General features: G+C 43.8%; 1 protein-coding gene across 1 annotated transcript; it reads left to right on the forward strand.

The window, feature by feature from the left end:
- Positions 1-7: 7 nt before the first annotated feature.
- Positions 8-20,048, forward strand: RAB2B (RAB2B, member RAS oncogene family). Its single transcript, XM_049768680.1, has 8 exons — positions 8-86; positions 306-377; positions 8,276-8,343; positions 12,916-12,998; positions 13,231-13,323; positions 14,585-14,696; positions 15,320-15,388; positions 19,365-20,048. The coding sequence occupies exons 1-8, from the start codon at positions 41-43 to the stop codon at positions 19,470-19,472; spliced, it is 651 nt and encodes a 216-aa protein (XP_049624637.1). The 5' UTR covers positions 8-40; the 3' UTR covers positions 19,473-20,048.
- The last annotated feature ends 1,100 nt before the right edge of the window (positions 20,049-21,148 follow it).

Consider the following 21,148-nt stretch of genomic DNA (forward strand, 5'->3'; position numbering starts at 1 on the left):
GGGAAGTCGGGCGGACCCGGAATCCCAGAGGCAACGGATCATGACTTATGCTTATCTGTTCAAATACATCATTATTGGGGACACAGGTAATCCCCAGCGGGCGGCCTTAAAGGCGAAAGCGAAGTGAGGGGGACCCGAGGTTCCCGAGGCGGGTTTTTTTGGGGGGCGGAGCTCTTCCCCTTCGGGGGGCCGGGCGAGTTGAGGGGAGCGGCCGGGGGCGGGGCCCAGGCCCTGCGGCGTCCAGCCTGGCTGCTCCCGTGTCTGTGCGTGTGGCTGCTGGAGCGGGGCCTGTTCTTTGGTTTCAGGAGTGGGCAAGTCATGTCTCCTCCTGCAGTTCACAGACAAGCGGTTTCAGCCTGTCCACGACCTCACCATAGGTAAGTGCATAGGTCAGGCGTGTTGCCGAGCCGATGATGAAAAAAAAAAACCCTGAAGAGCTAGAGTGGAAAGTTGATGGGTGACCTGTCAGTTTATTCCGAATTAAAAACGTCTCCAACTTTTCTCAGCTTTCATAGGACTTCAAAGTCCTTGTTAATAGTTCTTTTTCACTAAAGGAAATGTGCTGATACTCGGACTCTGTTCAGTGTAATGGAGAGTAAGTCATTGAAAAGTCACTTTAGAAATGAACGTGAGTTACGGATTGAGTCTTTCAAGATTCTAGATTTTTTTTTCTTCTTACCCCAACGCTATTTAGACTAGACAGTCAGGGAAAATAGTAAAACTTATTCAAAAGCTCACTATGCTTTGCGGTAAATTATTGCCAACCTCACATAGGATGTTCGGAGTAATCAGTTTGTTTGTTTTGTTTTTTGGGGTTACATCTGGTTCTGCACTCAGAAGTCGCTCCTGGCTGGCTCGGGGACCATATGAGATGCCGGGATTTGAACCACCGTCCATCCTGGGTTTGGCTGCTTCAAGGCAAAGGCCTTGCTGCTGTGCCCAGGAGAGATTTTCATGTCATGGAGAGGAACACAAAAAGACCGAAGACTCAGTCTAGATTTAAAATCTAAAAGAGGATGAAGCGAATAATTTTACATTGAAGAAAAGAGTATGTCTTTCCAAAACAGGCACTCCTGATTCTGGAAACTATAAACATACTGCATATTGGTGATAAGCCGTGGACTGCAGGGACTTTATCAGTCCCATCCCTAAAATGTCCATACCTTAGCCCAAATAAAGAATACAGAGGGGGAAAAAAAAAAAGAAAGAATAATGTAAAAAGAAACACATAGAGGCCTGGTTGTAACTCAGCCATGTATATGAAAGGTCCTTGGTTTGATCTCTAGTACAGCTAAAGACAAACCTAAAGCTAGGTCTATATTCTTCATGTATTTTCAGTATTTTAACTATTCTTCTTAGCATACAGATGCAGTTTCTGAATAAATTCCTTTGTTTCCTTTTTTTGTTTGTTTGTTTTTTTTTGTTTTGTTTTTGGGTCACACCCGTTTGACGCTCAGGGGTTACTCCTGGCTATGGGCTCAGAAATCGCCCCTGGCTTGGAGGGACCATGTGGGACACCGGTGGATCGAACCGCGGTCTGGTCCATCCTACGCTAGCGCTTGCAAGGCAGACACCTTAACTCTAGCGCCACCTTCCCGGCCCCTGTTTTCATTTTTTTTTAACAGCATGGTTTACCAAGTTTATAGTACAGTTGTTTCAGACATTAAATGTTCAAAATGAATTCCAACACAAGTGTGACTTTCCCTTCAGCAATGCCTTCAATTTCCCACCTTGTTTCCATTATTACCCTATTGTCTGTCACTTCTATTTGTCCATCTTATGTAAATCTGAAACTACTATTTTTTCAAAGAATTTATTCAGACTATATGCTTATTTAGAGCCTACTAGGCCTAGCAAAATTTTGTGAGAATAGCATAAGAAAAATATTTGGTAAATGGACATTTTTATTTGATTGTTTGGGGACTACTGTGGTGTCTAGAAGTTCGTTTTCCTGATAGTGCTTTGGGTTCCATGCTTAATACAGGATCACATTCAGAGGGTTGAGCTGACTCTCTAAGCTTTATACTTATAAATAAGTATAAAGGGAACACCCTGCCTGACTTGTGATAAGTGGTCCTGAAACAATACTTAGGAAGCAGACTTATGCCTGCCCTTAAGTGCCTTACTAGGGTTTTCTAGTGCAGGGTGGGGCTGAGCATAGATACTGAGATTTAATTCCTCTAACTAGAGTCTAGCTGAAGGGAAAGACTACCATGTTTTAGGGAAGGTTGGAAATGGGAGAATGTATTGGAGCTAATGAAACAAAGGATTTGTAGAGATAAGGTTAAAGTAGTCTGAGGAAAAGGAATACATACAAAGGCTTAGGATTGGCAGAGATCAGTCTATTTTAGGAAAACAGAGAGACAGTATACATAGTCCCAGCTGATCTGGTTAGGCACTAAATATAGTAAGTACCCTTAGTACTGCTTCTAGGAGTGACCTCTGAGCATCTAGCTCTGAGGACCCTTAGCACTGTTGGGTTTCACCTAACCACACCCCTATCCCAAACACATACAAATTCAATAAAAGAAAAAACTGAAGGTACTTTAATTTGTCTTGAGCAGAGAATTGAAAGTAGAGAAGTACAGGAAAGTTTTGAAATGCTTAAAAGTAATGAGAGAAAATGATGTTTGAAAATGGAGGAATTGGGGCTGGAGAGATAGTACAGTGGGTAAGGTGCTTACCTTACATGCAGCTTATCCAGATTCAATCCTCGGCATTTGGGCCAGAGCGACATCACAGCAGTACGGCGTTTACCTTGCAAGCTGCCAAACCCGGGATTCCATATGGTCCCCTGAGCCTGGCAAGAGCGAATTCTAAGGGAAAAAGCCAGGAGTAACTCCTGAGCAATGCCAGGTGTGACCCAAAACAACAACAACAAAAAAAAACATTTAAAAAACAACAATAATTCTCAGCATTCCACATGGTCCTCTGAGCACTTACTTACCTGAGTATTTACAGAGTGCAGAGCAGCAATGACAACCCCTGAGCATGCCAGGTGTAGCACAAACCAAAATAACTATAGAAAAAATAAACAGGGCTCGGAGAGATAGCACAGCGGCATTTGCCTTGCAAGCAGCCGATCCAGGACCAAAGGTGGTTGGTTCGAATCCCGGTGTCCCATATGATCCCCCGTGCCTGCCAGGAGCTATTTCTGAGCAGACAGCCAGGAGTAACCCCTGAGCACTGCTGGGTGTGGCCCAAAAACCAAAAAAAAAAAAAAAAAAAGAAAAAAAAAGAAAAAATAAACAGAAGAATAACATGATATAATGTTGAGTCAGAAAAGTAATATAATCACCTGTACCCCATATGGTTTCCTAAGCATGCCAGTAGGAGTGATTGATTCCTGAGTGCAGGGTCATGAATAATTTCTGAGCATCTTTGACCCCAAAGCAAGAGAGAGCATCATTAAAGTTCAATATAGATGTCAGAACTTGGCTCTTTAAACAAGACACTTAGGTAAAAAAAAAAAAAATGTATCAAATATGTTTGATTGCCTAGAGAAATTTGATTAAAACACGACAGTTTAAGCATCCCCCTATTAGAATTTCTTTACTACTTAGAAGAGAATCTTGCAGAATTATATTCTTTAATGATTTATTACTTTGTGTGTGATATGTACAAATGTGTGTACACACCTGCATTTATGCCTTTGGTCAAAGTTCTGACCCAGGAATTCACCTTAAAAGTGTATGCTTTGGGCCCGGAGAGATAGCACAGCGGCGTTTGCCTTGCAAGCAGCCGATCCAGGACCAAAGGTGGTTGGTTCTAATCCCGGTGTCCCATATGGTCCCCCGTGCCTGCCAGGAGCTATTTCTGAGCAGCCAGCCAGGAGTAACCCCTGAGCAACGCTGGGTGGGCCCAAAAACCAAAAAAAAAAAAAAGTGTGTGCTTTAGGGGTACGAGAGATAGCATGGAGGTAGGGCATTTGCCTTGCATGCAGAAGGATGGTGGTTCGAATCCCGGCATCCCATATGGTCCCAAGTATGTGCTTTACTCCAAGCTACATCCTTGACTTCTGGGTACTATTTTTCCCTTCCTAATCCCTCATGTTGTCTTAATGACTAAATGGCACACTTTGCTGCAGTGTGATGGAAATTGCTTACTTTGTGTGGTGGCAGGGATCCAAGATGGTAGTGCTGACTCAGCACCTAGAATTGAACTCTTGTCCTCTTGCCTGAGCCAGTCACTCACTGAGCTATCCTGTGTACCTTCGCCTCACAACCCCATTCCCAATCGTCATTCTTTTTGCCACACCTGGTGGTGCTCAGGGTTTACTCCTAATTTTGCACTCAAGAATCACTAATGGGGGCCGGGAAGGTGGCGCTAGAGGTAAGGTGTCTGCCTTGCAAGCGCTAGCGTAGGACGGACCGCGGTTCGAAATCGCACCTAGCCAGGAGTAACCCCTGAGCGTCAAATGGGTGTGGCCCAAAAACCAAAAAAAAAAAAAAAAAAAAAGAATCACTAATGGAAGGCTCAAGATACCTTACAGGGGTCTCAAACTCAATTTACCTGGGGGCCGCAGGAGGCAAAGTCGGTGATCCTTGAGTGCAAAGTCAGTAGTAAGCCTTGAACATTGGGGTGTGTGACCCAAACAACTAAAACAAAACAAAACAAAACAAAACAAAACAAAACAAAGATTCCTCTAGGGCAGGGTCACAAAATGTTGTATGGAGGGCCGCAAGTTTGAGACCCCTGTTTATAGGATGCTGGGGATTGAACCTGGGTTGGCTGCGTGCAAGGCAAATAAATGTCCTGCCCCTTGTTGTTGTTATTATTATTATTATTATTATTATTATTATTATTATTATTATTATTATTTTCAGCTATACCTAGCAGTGCTCTGGGAATCATATAGTACTAGGGATCAAAATCAGGGCTTCTGCATGCAAACCATGCTCAGGAATGATCACTTCTGCTGGACTTGGGGTACCACATGGGTGCTGGAGGTCAAATCCCAATTAGCCTCATGCAAGGCAAATACCATACCTGCTGTACTATCACTTGGATCCAGATCCCTATTCTTTTTTTTTCAGCCACACCCGTTTGATGCTCAGGGGTTACTCCTGGCTAAGTGCTCAGAAATTGCCCCTGGCTTGAGGGGACTATATGGGATGCCGGGGATCTACGGTCGCGATCTTTCCTTGGCTAGCGCTTGCAGGGTAGACACCTTACCTCTAGCGCCACCTAGCCAGCTCCAGATCCCTATTCTTTTTTTTTGGGGGGGGGGCCCACACCCGGCAGTGCTCAGGGGTAACTCCTGGCTGTCTGCTCAGAAATAGCTCCTGGCAGGCACGGGGGAACCATTTGGGACATAGGGATTCGAACCAACCACTTTGGTCCTGGATCGGCTGCTTGCAAGGCAAACGTGCAAGGCAAAGCCGCTGTGCTATCTCTCCGGGCCCCAGATCCCTATTCTTGATGAAGCAGTTTAGAAGAGTAAAAACTTTTTTTTTTCTTATTGACTGTAACACTTTGGAATTAAGAGTGTTATTCTGGCATATTGTGCTTGGGGATTCTCCCTTTTTCTACTAAATTAGTGTTTGCTTTTTCTTGGGAATCAGAATTCCCCATGCTGTGACTATTGTGCTATATAAAATTTAAAAAGGACAACTTGATCTTATATATAATAAGGTATCTTTTAATGTAATTTGATCTTTGATTTTTTTTAAGTTTATCGCTATAATTCTTTGAAAGAAAATAATGAATACCAGGTAAGCCAAAAATCTTTAGACTGTCAGTTTTTTTACTCTTTCAAGACAGACCTTTTTCTTTTCTTTTTGTTTTGTTTTTGTTTTAGGGCCACACCCAGCAGCGGTGTTCAAAGAGTACTCCTGGCTCTGTGCTCAAAAATCGCTCCTGGAAGACTCAGGGACCATATGGGATGCTGGGGATCAAACCCAGATCTGTCCTGTGCTGACTGCATGCAAAGCAAACAACCTACCCACTGTGCTATCTCTCCAGTCCAAGGGAGACTTTTTTTCCTAATGAATTCTGAGAAAAAGTAGAGATCTTGAGAACTTTTTTTGGGGGGGAGTGTTTTTGGGCCACACCTGGAGGTGCCTAGGGGTTATTTCTTGACTTTGTGCTCAAAAATTACTCCTGGCAAGCTTTGGGGATTTTATGGGATGCCGGGGATTGAACCCAGGTTGGGCATGTGCAAGGCAAATTGCAAAAACTAACATTTCATATGGAGTAGTGATTTTCTTTTTTTTTTTTTTTTTTTTTTTTTTGGTTTTTGGGCCACACCCGGTGACGCTCAGGGGTTACTCCTGGCTATGCGCTCAGAAGTCGCTCCTGGCTTGGGGGACCATATGGGACGCTGGGGGATCGAACCGCGGTCCGTCCAAGGCTAGCGCAGGTAAGGCAGGCACCTTACCTCCAGCGCCACCGCCCGGCCCCGAGTAGTGATTTTCAAGTGTTGTTCTACACATCAGTCCACAGCACAATGCCATTCCCATTCCAAAGGTTTAAAAAAGTTGAAAACCTTATACTGGAGAATGATTTTGAGAAATAGAAGTTTTTGATTGTTTTGTTTTCCTTTTTATTTTTTGTTTTTGTTTTAGGGTACACACCCAGTGGTGCTCAGAAGCTAATCTTAGCTCTTCATTCAACCCAAAGAGATAGCACAGTGGTGTTTGCCTTGCAAGCAGCTGATCCAGGACCAAAGATGGTTGGTTCGAATCCCGGTGTCTCATATGGTCCCCCCTGCCTGCCAGGAGCTATTTCTGAGAAGACAGCCAGGAGTAACCCCTGAGCACTGCCGGGTGTGACCCAAAAACCAAAAAAAAAAAAAAAAAAAAAGTATTGTTCCTAGCATTCTTTTTTTTTTTTTTTTTTTTTTTTTTTTTTTGGTTTTTGGGCCACACCCGGTAACGCTCAGGGGTTACTCCTGGCTATGCGCTCAGAAGTCGCTCCTGGCTTGGGGGACCATATGGGACGCCGGGGGATCGAACCGTGGTCCATCTCCTAGGCTAGCGCAGGTAAGGCAGGCACCTTACCTCCAGCGCCACCGCCCGGCCCCTGTTCCTAGCATTCTTGTGGGACCAAATAGGATGTTGGTGATTGAACCTGGGTCAAAAACATGAAGCAGAAACATCCGACCCACTGTGCTATTGCTCTTGTTCCTGGATTTTTTTTCTTTAAGTCACACCCAGCTATACTAAGGGATTATTCCTGGCTCTGTGCTCAGGAATTATTCATGGTTCTTGGAGGACCATATGGGGTGCTTGAGATCAAACCCTTGTTGGCTGCATACAAAGCAAACACCCTACCTGCTGTAGTATCTCTTCAGCTCCCAAAACTGTTATATATTTTTTTTGTTTGTTTGTTTCTTTGTTTTTGGGCCACACCCGGTGACGCTCAGGGGATACTCCTGGCTATGTGCTCAGAAATCACTCCTGGTTTGGGGAACCATTTGGGATGCCAGGGAATCGAACCGTGGTTCATCCTAGGTTAGCGCATGCAAGGCAAATGCCCTACTGCTTGCGCCTTCACTCCGGCCCCCTGATACTGTTATATATATATATATATATATATATATATATATATATATATATATATATATATATATTTTTTTTTTTTTTGGTTTTTGGGTCACACCCGGCGGTGCTCAGGGGTTACTCCTGGCTGTCTGCTCAGAAATAGCTCCTGGCAGGCACGGGGGACCATATGGGACACCAGGATTCGAACCAACCACCTTTGGTCCTGGATCGGCTGCTTGCAAGGCAAACACCGCTGTGCTATCTCTCCGGGCCCGATACTGTTATATTTTTTTTTTTTTTTGGTTTTTGGGTCACACCTGGCAGTGCTCAGGGGTTATTCCTGGCTCCAGGCTCAGAAATTGCTCCTGGCAGGCACAGGGGACCATATGGGGCGCCGGGATTCGAACCGATGACCTCCTGCATGAAAGGCAAACGCCTTACCTCCATGCTATCTCTCCGGCCCCGATACTGTTATATTTTAAAGTGAGATATAACATTAAATATTACCTACTCATTTATTTTGCATTAACTAAATTATTGACATTTTATTCAACTTTTTTATTTGAATTTCGAATTGCTTTTACCCCCAAAGCTTCCTTTTGGTTATGTTTCTGAGTTCATTATAATCCAGAACATATCTTACTTCTAGAAGGAAAAGAACACTTCAAGAAACACAGATTAATTGGAGAAAGTAATGGGCTTACTCTGTGTCACTGATGAAAAGTGAGAACTTCTCATTTAACTAACTGTTCATAAAAATCATATTCTTTTCTCTTGGTCTTCACTGACAGGTGTGGAGTTTGGGGCCCGTATGGTCACCATTGATGGGAAGCAAATCAAACTGCAAATCTGGGATACGGTGAGAGAGGACCAAATAATGTAGTCTCTGATCATCATTCAAATAAACTAGTAAAAGCTGATATGGGGAAAGAGCTATGAGGGTGGGACTGTGGTGGAGATGGAGTAGGGAAGTGAAATCAAACAGATAAGCTTTTGTTTTTATTTGTTAAAGTTAGAAACTTGGGTTGCCATTTCTTTATTTTACTTCTAAGTTATCCAATTAATAGATGAATTTGTACTAGTAAAAAAAAAAAAAGGCAAACAATATATTTAGGTTGAAAAGGTGAACATTTCCTTTGCACATGTAAATCTCTTTTCCCTCCCAACATGTTATGTTTCACTTTTTTTTTTTGGTTTTTGGGCCACACCCGGCGGTGCTCAGGGGTTACTCCTGGCTGTCTGCTCAGAAATAGCTCCTGGCAGGCACGGGGGACCATATGGGACACCGGGATTCGAACCAACCACCTTTGGTCCTGGATCGGCTGCTTGCAAGGCAAACATCGCTGTGCTATCTCTCCGGGCCCATGTTTCACTTTTTATGTTTTGTTTTTTTTGTTTGTTTGTTTGTTTGTTTGTTTTTGGGTCACACCCGGCAGCACTCAGGGGTTCCTCCTGGCTCTCTGCTCAGAAATTGCTCCTCTAGGCTCAGGGGACCATATGGGATGCCGGGATTCGAACTACTATCCTTCAGCATGCAAGGCAAATGCCCTACCTCCATGCTATCTCTCCAGCCCCGATGCTTCACTTTTTTAAACTTTATTTTGTACTACACCAACACAGGGTGCTCAGGATCCACTCATAGAACAATGCATGAGGCTCAAACCAAGCCCTCAGCATGCAAAATATGAAGTCAGTGGGGCCAGAAGAGTGGTACAGCAGGTACTATTTGATTTGCATGCAGTGGACCTGGATTCAGTTTCTGGCACCCAGTATTGTCCCTGAGCACCACAAAGAGTTATTCCTGGGCACAGAACCAGGAGTAAGCCCTAAGCACTGCTGGGTGTGTCCCCAAACAAACAAATTAAACCATGTGCTCAGCCATGTTGAGCTATCTCTCTGGCCCTGTGCTTTCACTCTGTTTGACCCACATCCAAGGCAAATGTGTTTGAATGCGTTTGAATGCCTTACTATACTGTCACTCTGGCCCATCTAAATGCTATTGGGTAAATTCTGAGGAGTTTATAGAATGAAGCCTGAAGGTGTTAGCTCCTATATTTGCTAGATATTCCCCCCCACAATAGCTTCTGAAAGTTAATTAAAATAGAATTAAAGCTGGGGGGGGACTGGAGAAACATCACAGTGGTAGGATGTTTACCTAACACGTGGCTGACCCGGGACAGACCCGGGATTTCATATGGTCCCCAAGCCTGCCAAGAGTGATTTCTGAGTGCAGAGCCAGAAGTAACCCCTGAGCACCACTGGATGTGGTCCAAAATTAAAAAAAAATGTTCAAGGGTCCATAGAAATAATACTGAGGGTAAGGCATTTGTACTCAGGTGAGCTTGGTTTAATCTCCAGAATTGCTTTTTGGGTCTCCTGAGCACCTACCTCCTAGGAGTGATTCTTGAGCACAGAGCAAGGAGTAAACCTGAGCAATACTGGGTATGGCCCCAAAACAAACACAAAAATTAAAATTCATTGTACTTTTTTTTTGGCTTTTTAGGCCAAACCCAGCGTGGGGACTCAGTGATTATTCAGGGGTTACTGATTGGGAATAAGAGTAAACAGTGGCTCTGCGCTCAGAAATCATTCCTGGCAGGTTTGGGGGACCGTAAAGGTTGTCAGGGATTGAAATCAGGTCAGCCATGTGCAAGGTAAACACCCCATCACCATGCTATTGCTTTGGCCCCCTCATTGTACATTTTAATGTCATGAGAATCTGTACAGACACCTTTCTACTGATTGAGATCATAATTGCTGCTATAATGCAATAAAATATACAGGTAGCTACTTCCTCTTTAAAATTCTCTACTCTTTCCATAAATGGATATTTGACATCAGAAGACCCAATAGCAATAGGTGCCTGTGAATGGTATGGACATGGTTCTAAGAGCACCTACATGTTGACTTGTTGGCCTTTCTCTTTTTCCTTGAGTGGTAATAATTTTTGTCTTTTTGTCTTCATTCAGTATGCTTGTGCCAGTGATGCCAAAAATAATAGTTCTGGGCTGGAGTAGGACATATATACAGCGAGTAGGACACTTGCCTTGCACACAGTTGGCTCAGATTCAATCCCTACCATCTCATATTCACTGAGCACTACCATGAGCGTTGCTTAGTGTGGCGCAAAAACCAAAAAATAATAGTATGTACTAGAGCTAATATAAAAGAATCCCAAATTAAATGCGTTTGAATGGTTTTTGCTTGTGTGTGTGTTTGGGGGTGGGCATATCTCGCAGTTTTGAGGGATCACTCCTGGTAGAAGTTGGACCATATATCTGCTATACTATTGGTTTACTATTGCTATACATAAGCTTTTCTTTTTTTTTTTTTTTTTTTTTTTGGTTTTTGGGCCACACCCTGTGACGCTCAGGGGTTACTCCTGGCTATGCGCTCAGAAGTTGCTCCTGGCTTCTTGGGGGACCATATGGGACGCCGGGGGATCGAACCGCGGTCCGTCCTAGGCTAGTGCAGGCAAGGCAGGCACCTTACCTCCAGCGCCACCGCCCGGCCCCTACATAAGCTTTTCTAAAAGAATAGATTCAGGACCATAGTATTATATTATTTTAAAGACACTTTTGGTGGGTCAGAGAAGTAGTACAGCTGGTAGAATGCTTGCCTTACATGCAGCCAACCTGGATTTGATCCCCAGCATCCCATATAGTCCTGAGTCCTCTAGGAGTGATCCCCTGAGCACAGAGCCAGAAGTAAGCCCTGAACACAGGTGTTTAGTCAGGTGTGGCCCCCAAACCAATAAATAGATAAATAAATAAAGCAAATAAAGACATGGGGCTGGAGCAATAGCACAGTTGTAGGGTGTTTGCCTTACATGCAGTACTGGGACGGACCCGGTTCAATCCTCAGCATGCCAGGAGCGATTTCTGAGTGCAGAGCCAGGAGTAACTACTGAGCAATGCCGGGTATGACCCCAAAACCAAAAGAAAAAAAAATAAGTACACTTTGGGAATGAGGGAGGTAAAATTCAAAGGGCTTGTACACATGCTTTAAATGTGAAAGCACTGTTTGGAGAGAACTCTTGGAATTCCATGCAGGAATAGCCCCTGAGTATTGCCAGGTATGGCACAAAAATAAAATAAAACCAAACAAAGAATATAGCTCTCTCTGGTGTTAGTCCTATTTGGAGTTCTCTTCAAAGGAATTTCGGGTTGAGCCAGAGATAGTACAGAGGGTAAGGCACTTGCCTTGCACATGGCCAACCCAGGTTCAATCCCTGTTGTCCCTGAGCACATCCAGGAGTGATTCCTGAGTGCAGAGCCAGAGAACTACCTGGTGTGATCCAAGTATTAAAAAGAAGGAAATAATACAAAACTCAAAGGATATTGGGGAATGTGTAGGACATCTTTGATTGTCACACTAATTATGTGCAACTGCTGACATTTAGTCACTAGAGATATCATTGCTAAATATTCAGCAGTTTGACTGCCGGTCTCATCAGAAGAATAGGCCTACCCAAAATATCAGTTATGCTTTCACTGTACCAAATTGCTTCTCCACTTGGGTTTTTCTTAGGGCCATCAAATTTGCTTTCCTAGTTTTTTTTGTTTGTTTGTTTGTTTGGGGGCCACACCAGGGTGACGATCAGTGGTTACTCCTGGCTATATACTCAGAAATGATTGCTCCTGGCTTTGGAGACCATATGGGATGCCCCTAGTATGTCCTGGGTGAACTGTGTGCTAGGCAAACGCCCTACCGCTGTGCTATCGCTCCGGCCCATTTTTTCTTTTATTTTGTTGTTTTTTGACTACACCCATCAGTGGTGCTCAGGAGTTACTCCTGGCTCTGGCTCGGGACCATACTGGATGCTAAGGATCAAACCCAGGTCAGCTATGTGCAAGGCCAATGCCATACCCACTGTGCTGTTGCTCCAGCCCTAGTTTTCTTTTCTTTTTTTTGGGCTGGGGGGGGGGGATTGGTCACACCCGGTAGCACTCGGGTTACTCCTGGCTCTACACTCAGAAATCACTCCTGGCAGGCTCATGGGACCATATGGGATGCCGAGACTCCAACCACCGTCTTTCTTTCTGCATGCAAGGCAAACACCTTACCTCCATGCTATCTCTATGGCCCCATAGTTTGCTTTTCTTCTTTTTTTTTTTTTTTTTTTTTTTGGTTTTTGGGCCACACCCGGCGGTGCTCAGGGGATACTCCTGGCTGTCTGCTCAGAAATAGCTCCTGGCAGGCACGGGGGACCATATGGGACACCGGGATTCCAACCAACCACCTTTGGTCCTGGATCGGCTGCTTGCAAGGCAAATGCCACTGTGCTATCTCTCCGGGCCCAGTTTGCTTTTCTTAATAGAAATTATTTTATAAAAAAATTGTGTGTGATAGAGTGGCATATAATCAAGTCAATTCTGTGGAGATAACCTATTTTTGTTGGGATTTTTCTGTTGCCATGTTGGTGGGAAAGGCTGGTCAAGAATCCTTCCGTTCTATCACCCGATCCTACTACAGGGGAGCCGCTGGAGCACTGCTGGTATATGACATCACCAGGTGAGTCACTTTTGCAGGTAGGTGGGAGGCAGACTTCTTCAGTCCTTGGGCTTGGTCATCTCTCTCTGTACTAGCTCCTGATTCTGAAAAGAATACTAAATTAGAATCTTACTTTTTCTTTGTTCCCCTTACACATGGTACTTTCCTCTGTATCCTGTACATAAAGATCTTTGGAATTGGGTTGGCATTTTGAAATAGGCCTTTGACCCACTTTCTAAATTTTTCTTTGTAGGCGTGAAACCTTCAACCATCTGACCTCATGGCTAGAGGATGCCCGTCAACACTCTAGCTCTAACATGGTCATTATGCTGATTGGAAATAAGAGGTAAAATTTCACTTTTATAAGTGATAAGTACCAGGAGTCATCTAGGACCCCGGGGAAATGGTTGGCCTGGTGGTTCAGTGAAAGACCCTGAGGTTACAGTCACCCCTGCTATGATTTAGGGCCTCCAGGGCCGCACTTTGAGATGCTTAGAGGACCATTTGGTGTCAGGGATTAAAGCAGGGTTGGGAAAGTGCAGTGTGTGTGCCTTAACTCTTATAGTACCTGTTTGGCCCCAAAGGATCTACTTTCTATACATTCTCTCTAATACTTGTACTCAGTAAATTTTATTTTGTTTTATTTTGGAGCCATACTCAGCAGTACTCAGAGCTTATTCCTGGCTTTTTATTCAGAGATCACTCCTAGAGGTGCTGAGGAGACCAAATGGAGTGCTGGGGATTGAACCCAGGTTGGTTGCTTGCAAGGCAAGCACCCTGCGCACTGTATTAGTGCTCTGGTCCCTCAATAAATTTTCTTTTCTTTTCTTTTTTTTTTTTAGATTTTGTGCCACACATGGTGACACTCAGGGGTTACTCCTGACTGTGCACTCAGAAATCGGTCTTGGCTTGGGGGACCATATGGGATGGGTGGGGAGGGAGTGGGGAGGGCATATGGGATGCCGGGAGATCAAATGGTCCTAGGTCAGCCACATGTAAGGCAAACACCCTACCACTGCACCACCACTCTGGCCACTTGATCCTTCTTTTTATAAAGTATTTCCATCCTACTTTATTCTTTTTTTTTTTATCAGCCCTTGCTCTATCTCTGCTTCCCTGTGTCATGTAATTTTTCCATAGTTTTATCTGAATTATTTTCTTCTCTGGCAGCAAGCTTTAGTAAACATGTTAATAGAAACTTGAGGAGTTTGAGGAATGGCTGCAAAACTCAGTAACTGGTATGAGAGAGTATAACGTAGTATATACAATCTTTGTGGATTAAGAATAAGTTTAAACAGCTATATTATCCTTTAGAACAGGAGTTTCTTTTTTTCCTTTTCTTTTTTATTTTGGTTTTGGGTTTTTTTGGTCACACTCAGCAGAGCTCAGGGGTTACTCCTGGCTCTGCACTCAGAAATCACTCCTGTCAGCCTCTGGGGACCATATGGGATGCTGGGAATTGAACGCAGGTCCGTCCTAGATCGGCCGCATGCAAGACAAACACCCTACTTCTATGCTATTTCTCTTTGTCCCTAGAACAGGAGTTTCTTCATTGACTTGGAGCTTATTTTAGTTCTGATTTTATTTCTTTTCCTAACCTATTTCAGTGACTTAGAGTCTCGCAGGGATGTTAAGAAAGAAGAAGGAGAGGCCTTTGCTCAGGAGCATGGACTTATATTTATGGAAACCTCAGCCAAAACAGCTTGCAATGTTGAAGAGGTACTTTTTGGAAAGCAATGGGAAAAGCTTCCGAAATTATATACCGTATTTTCTGGCGTATAAGATGACTGGGCGTATAGACGACCCCTAATTTTGCAGTTAAAACACAGGTTTAGGCCTATATTCGTTGTATCAGACAGAACGTTCCTGTGCTGCAATTGTATGTACCACAGTGAGCCAATCACAACAAGCAAAGTTCAAAGGTTATACTGTAATAGACTTCCTCTCTGACTCTGGCCAATCTGAGCAGACTTTTTACAGTGTAGATTCGGGTCCAGAACATTGTCTAATTTGCATGCATAAAAAGTCTGCTTGGATTGGCTGAGTTAGAGAGGCGATCTGAGCAAGCAGCCTTGTAGTGATCGGTGCAGGATCGAGTTGGAAAATACGTTTTGTGGCAATATTCAGACAATTTTCATTTAGTGGCATATTGAAACATTTTTCGGGATATACTTGGCATATAAGACGACCCCCAAATTTCGGTTGACTTTTTTTTGTTTCAAACATTGAACCAATGTAGATCCTGGGTCTGCTGCTTGCAAGGCAAACACCCTATTGCTGTACTATCTCACCAGCCCCATACATAAACTTGATTCTAATGGTATGGTTTATTTTCTCTTTAGGCCTTTATTAACACAGCCAAAGAAATATATAGGAAGATCCAGCAGGGTTTGTTTGATGTCAGCAATGAGGTGAGAAGAAGTAGATGGGCTTTCAATTACCTTTATTTTGTTTCTTTCTGAATGGGGATTCTAGTTCACACCACATTGCTTGGGGGTTACTCCTAGTTCACACAACATTGCTCAGGGTTTACTCCTGGCTCTGTGCCTGGGAATCACTCCTGGCAGGGCTCAGGACCATCTGGGATTCCAGGAATTGAACCAGGGTCTGCTGCATACTATCACTTCAGACCCCCTTTTCTGTTTTTAATTAAACCTGAGATAGAATACTTAAATGATTAGTGATCTAAAAGGTGTATCAACAGGGGTTTCCTTTTTTTTTGGTTTTGGTTTATGGGCCACACCTAGTGATGCTCAAGGGTTACTCCTGGCTATGGGCTCAGAATTTGCTCCTGGCTTGGGGGACCATTGGGACGCTGGGGGCTTGAACCACAGTCTATCCTAGATGCCCTGCCTTTGTGCTACCACTCCGGCCCCAGAAGGTTTCCTTTTTACTTCATTTTCACTATTCCAGATCATGGGGAGGTGTGATTCTATAGTTTTTTGTTTTTTATCTTTATTTTAGGACCACGCCCATATATGCTCAGGGCTTACTTCTGGCTCTATTCAGGGATGACTCCTGGCAGTGCTAGGACAACCATATGTGGTATGGTTATCAAACCTGGATTAGCAACATGTAAAGTAGGCACCTTACTCTGTACTGTATCACTACTCTTTTATTTTATTTTTGGTTTTTGGGTCACACCCAGCAGCGCTCAGGGGTTACTCCCAGCTCTACGCTCAGAAATCGCTCCTGACAGGCTCAGGGGACCATGCCGGGATTCAAACCACCGTCCTTCTGCATGCAAGGCAAATGGTTTACCTCCAAGCTATCTCTCCGGCCCCTGTATCACTACTCTTTTAAAACTATGTTTATATGTACTGATTTTTATTTTTTGGATTATACTGGTAGGGCTCAGGGCTTGGGGGACCTTATGCGTACGAGAATTGAATACAAGTCAGCCATGTACAAGGCAAACACCTGTTGGTTTACAATTCCTTTCACCCTAAACAAAGCTGTCTTCTGGCCTTTTTCCCTACCTACCCTCTTTATATGTCAAAGTCTTACCTAGGTGAGACTAGTTCTAGATCGGCCTTTTGTTTTCCCTTCCCTCTGCCCTGCTGGGGGATGGGGTGGGGTGGGAGGAGGGGGAGAGGGGGCTGAACTTGGTGCTTTGGTGCTTCATAAAAACTGCAGCTTGGCCAGCAGCTCACTCTTGGCCATGAAGTTGAAAGCACCCTGATCACATAGTTTTTCACCTTCTCAGATTTGGCCTGGTTTATTTCCTGGAGTGACCCCTGTTCCAGACTCATTTTTCCTGGAGTTGGATTACAGTGTATAGCTCCACACACCCTATATGCTGTACCTTCATTCCAGATCTTTGTTTTGTGGTTGGGAAGATGTTCCACATCTGGTGGTGCACAGGCGTTACTCCTGACTCTGTACTTGGGAATTACTGCTGGTGGTTCCCAGGGGACCATATGGAATGTTGGGTTTGATTCCAGGTATACCTTACAGTCCCCTGAGCCTGCCAGGATCAATTTTTGAGCACAGAGCCAGGAGTAACCCCTGACTTCAGCTAGGTGTGCCCCCTCCAATAAAAAGAAATTGCTGGAGTCGGAGAGATAGATGGAGGTAAGGCATTTGCCTTTCATGCAGAAGGACGGTGGTTCTAATCCTGGCATCCCATATGGTCTCCTGTGCCTGGTAGGGGCAATTTCTGAGCATAGAGCCAGGAGTAACCCCTGAGCACTGCCAGGTATGACCCAGAAACAAAACAAAAAAAAGAGAGAAAGAGAAATTGTTCCTGGCAAACCCAGAGGGACAGTATGGTATGCTGGGGATAGAACCTGAGTTGACCATGTGCAAGGCAAATGTTCTACCCACTGTGCAGTCACTATGGTCCTGTTTTTATTTTTAACTTTATTTATTGATTGATTCATTGATTGATTGCTTGGTTTCTGTACCATACCCAGTGGCACTCGGGTTACTCCTGACTACATTCAGAAATAGCTCCTGACAGGCTGGGGGACCATGTGGGATGCCAAGAATCAAACTGGGTTCCTCCAGGGTCAGTTGCATGGACGGCAAACCCTCGGCTGTGCTATTTCTTCGGTCCTACCCTGTTTCTTTGTTTAAGGCACATTCTTTACCACTGAGCTACATTCTGGCTCAAAGTATAATTTTTTTTATTTATTTGGAGGGTGTTTGAACCACACCCGTCAACACTCAGGGGTTACTCCTGGCTCTGTGCTCAGAAATCACTCCTGGCAGGCTCGGGGGACTATATGGGATGCCGGGGATTGAACCTGGATCTATTCTGGTCGCTGCGTGCAAGGCAAATGCTCTACCATTGTTGTATTGTCCCTTCAAAGTGTAATTCTTTTTTGTTTGTTTGTTTGTTTGTTTTTCTGGGCCACGCCTGGTGATGCTCAGCGGTTACTCCTGGCTATGCGCTCAGAAATCACTCCTGGCTTGAGGGACCATATGGGACACCAGGGGATCGAACTGCTGTCTGTCCTAGGTCAGCCACATGCAAGGCAAACACCCTAAAGCTGCACTCCAGCCCCTCAAAGTGTAATTCTTTTTTTTTTGGGGGGGGGCCCATACCCGGTGATGCTCAGGGGTTACTCCTGGCTATGTGCTCAGAAATTGTTCCTGGCTAGGGGGACTATATGGGATTCTGTGGATCAAACCAGGTCTGTCCTGGATCTGCTGTGTGCAAGGTAACACCCTACCACTGCACTATAGCGCTGGCCCACAAAGTATAATTCTTATTCAACAGAAACTTTTGTAAAGCAGATTTCAAGCCGAAATTAAAAAGTATTGGGGCCCGGAGAGATAGCACAGCGGCGTTTGCCTTGCAAGCAGCCAATCCAGGACCAAAGGTGGTTGGTTCGAATCCCGGTGTCCCATATGGTCCCCCATGCCTGCCAGGAGCTATTTCTGAGCAGACAGCCAGGAGTAACCCCTGAGCACCGCTGGGTGTGGCCTAAAAACAAAAACAAAAACAAAATTAAAAAGTATTTTGTGCTAATCTATTTATATGTCTCCTCCTGTTTATTTTTTCCTTTGCTGATTTGGCTGGGGTTTTATTGGCTTTTCTTTTTTAGATGTGGGACACACCCAGTGGTACTTAGATCACTCCTGGCTCTGTGCTCAGGAATCACTCCTGGTAGGCTCTGAGGACCATATAGGATGCTGGGGATCCAACCTAGGTTGGCTGCGTGCAAAGCAAATACCCTACCTGCTGTACTATTGCTTCTGCTTCTGTTTTATTTGGTTCTGATTCAGACTCAGTAATGCTGTTCTTGGAAACATAATTCCACTGTGAAAGTTAGCGGTTCAACCTGGAGTTTCTTCGGGGATCATATAGTACTGGTAGTTGAACCTGGGGCTCCTACATGGAGAACTTGTGCTCCAGCCATTAGAGTACTCTCTCAAGCCCCAAATTATTAATAATTTTGTCCATGGCAACAGACTTAAACCCAAGGCCATTGAACTCTCTCCAGCTCCTTGCTTCCTACTATTTTTACCTAATGCTGTCCTGATTGTGTATAGAGCAATGCAGCTTAAGTGAAAGGGAACAAAGGATGGTAAGATATCTCAATAGGCTCAAGAACAGGCTTTACAAACTACAGGAGGCCAATGTTTGAAGACTGAGCTAAGAGCTGCTCCTGAGCACTGTAGCATATGGGCTTTCCCCCACTTCCCTAGATAAAGAAAATAAAGGGAACAAGAACCACTTCTAGTCTCAGATCCTGCTCCAGATGGTTCTCTCATTTTTGTTGACATAAATTATAGTTTTACAGTAATTGAACTCAGACATATGATTGCTTGTCAACCTATCATACTCTAAAAATTGTCACCAGTTTTCAACTTTGACCCTTGCGTTCTCTCATTTTCTTTAGTTCTGAGATGGGAACTATTGACTCTTTTCTTTTACAGGCAAATGGCATCAAGATTGGTCCCCAACAGTGTATTTCAACACCAGTAGGACCCAGCACATCCCAGAGGAATTCTGGTGATGCAGGATCCAACTCTGGCTGCTGCTGAACATCTGATCTTAACTCGTATTTTCAACCTGGAACCACTTCAGATCAATAGGCTTAAAGAAAGAGGTCTTACTTGCTTTGGTTGAGAAAAGCCTCTTTTCAAGGTCTGATGCTTTGCCTTTCTACTTAAAAAGACCAGGGCAGATTTTGGGTCCCTGTTGCCTAGACTCTCTTCAGGGATGTGAGCATTCCTTGAGGCTTAGGGCATTTATCCCTAGTTTTAATTCCTACAATGTTATTCTTAAACTTGATTGTCATAGTAATTCCAAAGTAAACACTTTGTTTTATAAGAATTCACATTCTTGGGGGCCAGAGCAATAGTATGGCGGGTAAACCACTTGAGTTGCACGTAGCCAAACCAGGCTCAATCCCCAGCACTCTATATTGTCGTCCAAGCACCATCAGAAATGACCCCTGAATGCAGAGCAGTAAGCCTTGAGCACTGCCAGGTTTGGCCCAAGAACCAAAACAAAGATTCACAATCTGCCCCCACCAAGTATTATTACCAAAGGTGTAGGATATCTGTTTGAAATGACTGAGATCTGACTGACCTCTGAATGGCAGATAGAAGTTTCATGGAATGTTTTACTTCCTTGCCTTTGAGGTACATTTGCTATTTTATCAGAATTCTTGAACTGTTCAAGGAGGCTTAATACTTTTTGCCAATTCCTTGCTAACTTTTATTTTTCTTAACCTTGCTAGCTTTTCTATATTAAGAGCCACTACAAAAATTAGGAGAGCCAGGGAATTGCTCTTAGTACTATGACCATGTACTATCATTCCCTAAAAAGAAAACCACCTCTCTGCACTTTTTGGCTTAGGTTACAGCCTAACATTGTGATGTCTTTTACCAGATACATCCCTGATGTTTCATCATACTCACTTCTTACCTCAAACCTATTTAGACTTTCTGTTCTCATCAAGCTAATCTGCTTACTGGACATGACATATTTACTCCCACTTCTATGTGTCTGCGCATGCTCTGTTAACATAATTCTTAAAAAGTCCAATAATTTCTTTCAGAAAACCCTCTTCAACCTTAGGACTTCTAGACAATTATTGACACCATAACAAACCTTAGTAAACTTTAGCTTTAAAATATTCTTACAGATTTATATTTATTGTATTTATGTTATATTGTAAATATGTTTTATAGTTACTTTGTATGTGGTATCTGTCTCCATATAGGTTGTAAGCTCCTTGAGAGCAGGAACCATATTTCCTCTTTTGTAAGCCACTCCCTGGATCCACCATTCCTTTACAGTGCCTAGTGCTACTCATATGTGATCACTGAGTTTGAGCTATATACCTAAAGACTTGGAACTGGATTATTTTAGACTTCACAGGAAACAAAAAGCCGTAGTTCACTCTCTTTAACTTTATCTCATTGTATCCCATCAGTTTATCCTGAATTGTATACTAACCTTTTCCCTCTCTTCTCTCTTCCCCCTGGGATCTTTGTCTCTATTGCATATAGCATACAATATGGAGCCCTATTTACAAGCAGTCAAATATGTGCCATTCTCCTTTTCAAGAGCATCTAGTACTATCCTCACCAGATTTGCCTTTGCTTTACTCATCATGCAGCCTTCTGGGTTAGTTGCTATTTTGTCTTCATACTCTTATTTTCTTCTACAGCACTGAGGTCTCAAATATTTCTGATTTGTCGTTATTGTT

This window comes from Suncus etruscus, chromosome 2 (genome assembly GCF_024139225.1).
Source record: "Suncus etruscus isolate mSunEtr1 chromosome 2, mSunEtr1.pri.cur, whole genome shotgun sequence".
Taxonomy (NCBI): domain Eukaryota; kingdom Metazoa; phylum Chordata; class Mammalia; order Eulipotyphla; family Soricidae; genus Suncus; species Suncus etruscus.

Bases quoted from the DNA above. Each gene is read 5' to 3' on its own strand.
- RAB2B (XM_049768680.1), top strand. From the start codon at position 41: ATGACTTATGCTTATCTGTTCAAATACATCATTATTGGGGACACAG. The intron at 13,324-14,584 runs GTAAAATTTCAC...AACCTATTTCAG, and splicing joins ATGCTGATTGGAAATAAGAG to TGACTTAGAGTCTCGCAGGG. The intron at 15,389-19,364 runs GTGAGAAGAAGT...TTTCTTTTACAG, and splicing joins TGTTTGATGTCAGCAATGAG to GCAAATGGCATCAAGATTGG.